Source organism: Myotis lucifugus, unplaced genomic scaffold (assembly GCF_000147115.1).
Source record: "Myotis lucifugus unplaced genomic scaffold, Myoluc2.0 scaffold_6729, whole genome shotgun sequence".
Classification (NCBI taxonomy): domain Eukaryota; kingdom Metazoa; phylum Chordata; class Mammalia; order Chiroptera; family Vespertilionidae; genus Myotis; species Myotis lucifugus.
This window is the reverse complement of record NW_005877777.1, coordinates 1-8304: the sequence shown is the minus strand read 5'-3', so window position 1 is coordinate 8304 and position 8304 is coordinate 1. Positions and strand designations below refer to the sequence as shown.

At 52.3% G+C, this 8304-nt stretch overlaps 1 protein-coding gene across 1 annotated transcript; it reads right to left on the bottom strand.

Annotated features, from left to right (window-relative positions):
- Nucleotides 1–61: 61 nt before the first annotated feature.
- LOC102434293 (coiled-coil domain-containing protein 9-like) lies at nt 62–8291 on the bottom strand. Its single transcript, XM_006109185.3, has 7 exons — nt 8127–8291; nt 7678–7947; nt 5410–5493; nt 5156–5329; nt 3637–3818; nt 303–349; nt 62–194 (listed from the first exon to the last, which is right to left on the bottom strand). The coding sequence occupies exons 2-7, from the start codon at nt 7822–7824 to the stop codon at nt 94–96; spliced, it is 735 nt and encodes a 244-aa protein (XP_006109247.1). The 5' UTR covers nt 7825–7947; nt 8127–8291; the 3' UTR covers nt 62–93.
- Between the last annotated feature and the right edge of the window lie 13 nt (nt 8292–8304).

Genomic DNA, 8304 nt, shown 5'->3' with positions numbered 1-8304 from the left:
CAGGGTATAGGGCCAGCCAGCCCCACCGGGTTTACACATGCCCAGGGAAGGGGTGCTCTACCTGTAGGCACGGGCGATTGCCTTGGCCTGGGGTCAGGCTGCTCTTCTTCTCCAGCGGCTGACCTCAGCTTTGCGCTGAGACAGGAACTCCCTGAAAGTCGGTGGCTTGGGGGGCCGGGCCCAGGCCTGGTCATCTGCAACAGAACCCAGGAGTCGTCGGGGGTGGGGGACACAGCACAAACCACCCACCCCCACACCTGGCCCAGCCAGCTGCCTCACCCCACCCAGGGACACCCACTCACCATAGCGGTGAGCTGGTTCAAGGGCAGCGGCTGGGCCATCCTTGAACCTGGGGAAAGAGAAAAGGGGTGAGCAGGAAGCTGGGGGAACAGTGGAAGCAAGAGAGGTCGGAAGAGGTAAGAGGGAGAGATGGGCCATGGCCGGTGTGCTCAGTGGTTAGTGTCGGGCTGAGCACCAAAGGGTCATGGGTTCGATTCCTGGTCAAGGACAAATACCGGGGTTGCAGGCTCAACCCCAGGCACTGGTCGGGGCACATGCAGGAGGCAACCAATGGATGTGTGTGTGTGTCTCTCTCTCTCTGCCCTCGCTCCCTCCCTTCCACTCCCTCTAAATATCAGTGGAGAAAATGTCCTCCAGGTGAGGTTTAACAAAATAAAAACAAACAAAGAGGGAGATGGAGGCCAGGGTCAGAAATCAAGGTCACAGCAGGAGACATGGTCAACCAGAGGGGTGTTACTGATCAGCAGGGGGACAGGACCAGGTGGCAAATTTGACATCATATGACAAATACAGAAAGAAAAAATTCAGTATTTGACCCCCTGGAACAAAAATTTGGGAAGTACATGATCCCTAGGTTCCTGCTGGTCTCAGTTCCTGTTACTGCCTGTCACCTGCCCAGCTAAGCAGGTTCTCCTGCCACGTGCAGCTCCTGCCTCAGGACTTTACCTGCTGCTCCAGGACACTCTTCTCCAAGTCTTTTTTTTTTTTTTGAGAGAGAGAGAGAGAGAAATATTGATCTGCTGTTCTACCTATACATGGGTTGATCCTTTTTTCTGTTTTGAGCCCGCAACCCGGGCTCAGTACAACCCAACCAAGTGAACCACATCAGCCAGGCTCATTGGTTGACTCTTTTTTGTTGTTGTTGTTTTGTTTTTTAAATTTTCTTTATTGATTTCAGAGAGTAAGGGAGAGGGAAATACAAACATCAATGATGAGAAAAAATCATTGATTGGCTGCTTCCCGCCCATCCCCACTGGGGACTGAGCCCACAACCTGGGCATGTGCCCTGACCGAAATTGACTGGTGGCCTCCTGGTTCATAGGTCGATGCTTAACCACTGAGCAACACCGGCCGGGCTGGTTGATTCTTGTATGTGCCCTGACCGGCCCTGACCTGAGATTGAACCCACAATCTTGGCGGATCAGGATGACGCTCTAACCAACTCAACTACCCAGCCAGGGCTCCTCCAGATCTTTCCGGGGCCTGTTCCCTCACCTCCTTCAGACCTCAGCTCAGAGGCCTCCCTAAACCCCCACCTAAGATAATCATATCTTATTACATATTATCTAATCTAAAACAACAGCCTCCATCCCTCTGTGCACTCTGCTCAATGATTCTGCTCGACCTAACATTAGCTCTAGTCATGACCCGTCTTTCTCACAGGACTCTAAGTACCAGGAAGCCAGAAGCGTTTTATTCCGTTGTATCCCCATCACCTAGAACCTTCCATGACACATAGGAGGGACTCAAAAAACATCTGCTGACAAAGTCAACTCACACATGGTTAATGAAACTTGTTGCAGGCTGCTTTGGGGACATAAGAGAAAAAAAATTACTTTCTCCTTCTTAACCCCTGAGAACATCTCCCCAAAGCCCAGCTGCCTACACTTTAGAAAGATCAGAGACAATATCTGTACAAAATACTATTTCTCGCGCTTGCACAACCTTAGCACCCAATCCAAAAATAAATGCTCTGACCACCAGGCCCACAGATAAGGGCCCTTTTTTCTCAAGCCAGCATCAACAATAAAACTTCTAGGTGTGGCCTGGCTGGTGTGGCTCAGTGGTTGAGCATTGGCCCATTAACCAAGAAGTCACCAGTTCAATTCCCGGCCAGGTTGCTGGCTTGATCCCCAGTAGGGGGCACGCAGGAGGCAGCCGATCAATGATGTTTCTCTCAGCAATGTTTCTATCTCTCTATCTCTCTCCCTTCCTATCTCCTAAAAATCAATAAAAACATATTTGTAAAAACATTTTTTTAAATATTTTTATTTATTTCAGAGCGGGAGAAGAAGATAGAAACATCAATGATGAGAAAGCATCACTGATCAGCTGCCTCCTGCACACCCCCTACTGGGGATCGAGCCCGCAACCCGGGCATGTGCCCTTGACCGGAATCAAACCTGGAACCCTTCAGTCCACAAGCCGACGCTCTATCCACTGAACCAAACCGGCTAGGGCTAAAAACTTTTTTTTTTTTTAAAGGTGCAGTTTAGATCCCCAGTCAAGGCAACCAATCGATGTTTCTTTCTTCCTTCCTCTCTCTTTAAAATCAATTTAAAAAATATATACTCAAGTGAGGATTGAAATCAAAACGAAACAAAAAAACTTCTAGGTGTGAAATCTTCCAACGCAGCAAAGGACAGAGGACGGGGTAAAAACAACTGCTGATCTTAGGACTTGTCAGCTCGCCGAAACCGGTTTGGCTCAGTGGATAGAGCTTCAGCCTGCGGACTGAAGGGTCCCGGGTTCGATTCCGGTCAAGGGCGTGTACCTGGGTTGCGGGCACATCCCCAGTAGGAGATGTGCAGGAGGCAGCTGATCGATGTTTCTAACTATCTCTCTCCCTTCCTCTCTGTAAAAAATCAATAAAATATATTTTTTAAAAAAAGACTTGTCAGCTCTTTCAGAAACCTCGCCATCTGTGATATGGAACTGGTCCCCCTGTCAATAATGCAAAGATGCCTTCGCTTTAAGTTTGACTAACGGGGTTCTTCCTGGACCCGGAAGGGGGCAAAGTCAGATAATGATGCCACTGGGATAAGGGGTTTGGGTTGGGGGATACAAATTAGAGGGATGAAGGGAGGATGCAAAGGTCTAATCACTGTTAGCAGTTCTCCCTGCCCTCCCTGCGTGAGAATTCACATCCACGCCTTTAGCCATGGAGTCACGGCCGTACCCGCCACTGGAGTGGGCAGTTTAAGTTCCCGCCCCAGAGATGCTAGGTCTGTTGCCTAATAAAACGGGGAGGTTTATCCACTCTCCCTCTTGCTTATCTGCCAGTCATGTTCTGCTCCCCTCAGCCTGACCCCCAGAATGAACACACATAGATGGAGTGGAACTGAGTTCAACCTGCTTCAAGAAGCCACGCCCTGTCGAACCCACAGCTGAACGTCAGCCTGGATCACTGAACCCAGCTGAGCCGTGAACACATGAGAAAGGAGGCTTGTCCATGCCCCTGGGAGCTGGTGGTCACACACACTGCCATGGCGCTTACTAACTGATACAGGGTGAGAAACCAGAGCCGGTCAAAGGAGTGCCAACGCTCAACCACGGAGCACACCAGTCAGGGCCCAGGTCAAGGAGCCAAGCAGGGGCAAGCAGGGGCGAACTCACATCCCCTCGGTCTTCTCAGCATCCCACTCCCGCCGCCACTGGCCGGTGGGCTTGCGGTGTCTCTGCAGCCGCTCCTGGTCGATCTTCTCCCTCTCCTGCTTCCAGCGCAGGTACTCTGACCGCTCCCGGCCCGTCATGGAGAGTGTCATGTCACTGGCACCGCCCAGGCCAGCCCGGCGGCCCTGCCCACAGCAGACAGCAGTCAGGGCCCTGTTGTGCCACCCAGCCCACTCTACCCCACGTCCTCCAAACTCAGAGGTAGAGCCACCTGCTCAAGGTCACACAGGAGGCGACAGGGCAGAGATTAGAACCAGGTCTGCTCCGGTGGCACCTCCTCAGAGAGACCATCCCAGATCCATCCCCTCACCCTGCTGGATTCTTCTTCGTGACATTTGCGTTACCTGACATCTCATTACACAGGGTGTCCCAAAAACATGTGAGCACACTTTAACAGCTGGTAGCTCAATGGAGGTTTCTTTCCTTTCAGCCAGACTAAGCTTTAAGCAAAGGAAATTCATCCAAAAATGCTACTGGAAGTTTGAAAACGCAGTTGCAGTACAAACACTGCCTTTATAATTATTCAAAGTGTGTGTACACACTTTAGCAGCTGATAACTCACCTGATTTTCACTCCTTTAACTGATTTGAAATAATGGGTGAAGCCAGACTAAGCTTTGAACAAAGACAATGTATCCACTAGACTTTTTTACGAGGATACATCAAAGATAAAGTTTACAGTACAACACCAGCAACAGTTGACGAACTGAGGGCGCATAAGTACCGAACAAAATTATTCTTTATATTTGCGATTCTGCTGCTTCAAGTTATAAGCAGTGCCTGGACCAGAATGGTCACCAGTTTGAAAACAGGCATTGACAAAAAAAATATTATTCATTTCTGTAGATTCTTTTAAATTTTGAAAGTGAACTGTGTGTGAACAAACACTAACTTTATAATCATTCAAAGTGTGTGTGGTGCCGTGGCCGGTTTGGCTCAGTGGATAGAGCATCAGCCTGCGGACTCAAGGGTCCCGGGTTCGATTCCGGTCGGGGGCATGTACCTTGGTTGCAGGCACATCCCCAGTGGGGGGTGTGCAGGAGGCAGCTGATCGATGTTTCTAACTCTCTATCTCTCTCCCTTCCTCTCTGTAAAAAATCAATAAAATATATTTTAAAAAAAAACAAAGTGTGTGTGGTTTTGTGAGACACCCTATATACCCATTCATTCAGCTCCCACCAGAATAAACGTCTTCAGGGCAGGGACTTTGCCTTGTTTCAAACCCTTGGCTGCAGCACCTAGGACAGTGCCTGGCACTCAGGAATGAGAAAGAGAGCAGAGTGGTCCCGGCACAGAACCAGCAGGTCACTTGGGGTGAGAGCCAGCCAGTCGCTGCCTCTCCCTGCTCTGCCTCACTCCCTGCTGTGCCTGGCGCTCAGCACACGTCCAGGACCATTTGCTGAGGTGAGATTCTGGCCACAGAATGGTGTCTGGCCCAGCGTGCCCCCGCTGCCAGCACCCACCTGCCGCTCCTGCTCCAGGCCGCAGCGCACGCGCTCAAAGTCCGAGCCCCCCCAGTTGCGCCCGTGCCTGCGGCTGCCCTCCCGGCGGTCCCGCTCCGGCTCCTCCAGGGGCCCGCTGCGCCGCCGGGGGTCGTCCAGGAAGTTCCGCACCGGGTTGGGCTCCAGCACGCCTTCCTGCGGGCACAGGGATCGGGGTTGGCAGGTCCACCAGGCCTGGCGGCCGTGCCTCACACCGGGGACACCCTGGCACTGACCCGCTGGTTGCGCTCATACTCCGCAATCTTCTCCATCTCTTCGTTCATCTTCTCGATGTTCTGCTTGCGCCGCTCCTCCCACTCCTGCGGGGAGAGGGGAGCAGGTTACAGAGGCACCCGGTGTCAGGAAGAACCAACCGCTCAACGCTTTGTGCTGAAGAGTTAACATGACAGGCCGGAGTGTCTCCTCAGCACAGGCCTGCTTTAAAGGCCAGCCCTTGGCTGGGGAATTTGACTCCAGTGTGTTCCGAGTCAACATTCATTGATAAGGAGGACTCGCTGTGCCTTTTGTGCCATCAATATGGTGTAAGCTGAACGCCACATTGGGGTCAGGATTCTGGATATAGACCAAGCAGAGGGGACCTACATGGCTAGCCCCCAATAAAAACCCTGGCCCTAGCTGGTTTGGCTCAATGGATAGAGCGTCGGCCTACGAACTAAAGGGTCCCAGGCACGTGCCCGGGTTGCGGGCTCAATCCCCCCCAGTAGGGGACGTACAGGAGGCAGCCAATCAATGATTCTCTCTCATCATTGATGTTTCAGTAATATGTATATTTGAAGAAGAAGAAAAAAAAGCCCTGACCGGTTTAGCTCAGTGGATATACCGTCGGCCTGCGGACTGAAGGGTCCCAGGTTTGATTCCGGTCAAGGGCATGTACCTTGGTTGCAGGCATATCCCCAGTCGGGGGTGTGCAGGAGGCAGCTGATCGATGTTTCTCTCTCATCAATGTTTCTAACTCTCTATCTCTGTGAAAAATCAATATAATATTTTTTTAAAAAAAACCTCTGGGCACTAGGTTTCTATTAGAGTCCCTGGTAGGTGACCCTCAATGCTTGAGGAATTTTTAAAAATATGATTTTACCGATTTGAGAGAGGGAGAGAAACAGCGATGTGAGAGAGGAACATTGATCGCCTGCCTCCTGCACACCCCCTCCTAGGGACTGAGCCTGAAACCCAGGATGTGACTTGACGGGAATCAAACCAGCCACCCTTCCGTGCATGGGATGCCGCTCAACCAACTGAGCCGCTCCGGCCAGGGCCATGCTGAGGAACTGAGTGCAGTGACCCACTGGGCAAGCTGGTTTCCTCCAGCTCTCAGCCCACGTGCCTTTCCCTTCAGCTGATTTTGCTTTGAATTCTTTCACTGTAACATATTTCAGTCAGGAATCTTTCTAGCAAAACACTGAACCTGGGGGAGGGGTTGGGGACCCTGAGACACCATGGTCGCCACAGAAATGACGACAGCAATAACTTGGCGGATGGCTTGGTGACCCCCCACAATCCGTTCTCCCCCTCCTCCACGGTAACAGAGTTTCATACAAGCACATGGCCAAGCTGCTCGAGTTGACGTTTTCATTCCCAGGGTTCAGCATATAAGAGAGAAATGCACTGCCACCTGATTTAAGTGGGGTCTTTTTGTTAACAGCAGCTTAGCATATAAAATAATAAACACCCATAGGTCATTGAGCACTTACTCTGAGGGTTTCAGTGCCTGATGGCATGAATGCTTGATAACCTTTAAACCAGATGTTCTTCCCAGTTAAGAGCGAGAACCCAGAAGCTTCTAGAGGGAAGTGAGCTGCCCCAGGACAGGGAACAAATAGAACGAGGGTGACCCCTGAGCCACTACTCCCTCCCTGCTAACCTGAGTGTCAGGGCAGTGCAGTAGTCACAGTAAGAATGTCACTGTTCCCCACAAACAAATCTAGAGAAAGAGAGGAAGCACGTGCACTGGACAGAGCCTGCCAGACACACAGAGTTTATCAGAGACAGACAGACAGAGCCAATAAGAGAAGAAAGAGCCCTAGTTGGTTTGGCTCAGTGGATAGAGCGTCGACCTGCGTACTGAAAGGTCCCAGGTTTGATTCTGGTCAAGGGCACATGCCCAGGTTGCGGGCTCAATCCCCAGTGTGGAGTGTACAGGAGGCAGCTGATCGATGGTTCTCTCATCACTGATGTTTCTCTCTCTCTCCCTTCCCCTCTGAAATCAATAAAAATATATTTTTAAAAAAAGACAGAGAAGAAAGAGACAGGTGAAGGAAGTCAGATGGCGAGCACACACCTGACAGCAAAAAAAAAGAAGAAGAAGAAGGAAAACAGAGACAGGGAGCATACACACAGGCACTGGTCAAGAGGGGGAGAGAGAGAAAGAGCCGGACGGAGGAGCTGAAAGAGAGAGAGACGCACAGAAAGATGGACAAACAGGCAAACGGTGCATCTGAGAGAGGAAGAGAGAGAAACAACGGGGGCCCCTTCCCAGCTCCTACCTTGGATTTGCGGTCGGCAGCGGAGGTATCTCCAGCTCCAGAGAGATGAGGGGACCCTCTGCCCCGGCCCCTCCGGCCGCGGCCACCAGCTCCTCCTCGAGGCTGCTCCCCAGGACTGTCCTCCCAGGTGCGGGAGGCCCGGCCCATGCCTGCCCGGCCCCCCTGCTGGGGGGGAGTCCGGCCTCCTCCCCTGCTGGTCCCCGGGGGCCGAGGGGTCCCCGGGGGCCGAGGGGTCCCAGGAGCCCTCCGGAAAGGACCCTGGTTCTTCTCCTGGAAGAGGGGGGAGGCGGGGAGGAAAATTCCAGTCACTGGAGCAAGGAGACCAGGACGTCCCAGGGCAGCTGCCAGGATGAAGGCACCCACAGATCTGGGGCAGTGGGGAGGGCTCTCGGGTCTCAGCTCTCCCTCTCCCTGTCCTCTGAGGTCCCCCACCCCAGTGTGGGGCTCACCACGTCAATAGCCACATTCTCCTTCTCCAGCGAGCGGCCCTTCCGGGGAGCTGTCACGGCGACGCCCTCCAGTTCAGCTTTTTTACGATCCTCCTCGATCTCCTGGGAGCAAACATCAGAGTGATGTCGGGGTGAGTGCCTGGCTGAACTCCCAAAGCCCCCTGCGTTTCTCCCGAGT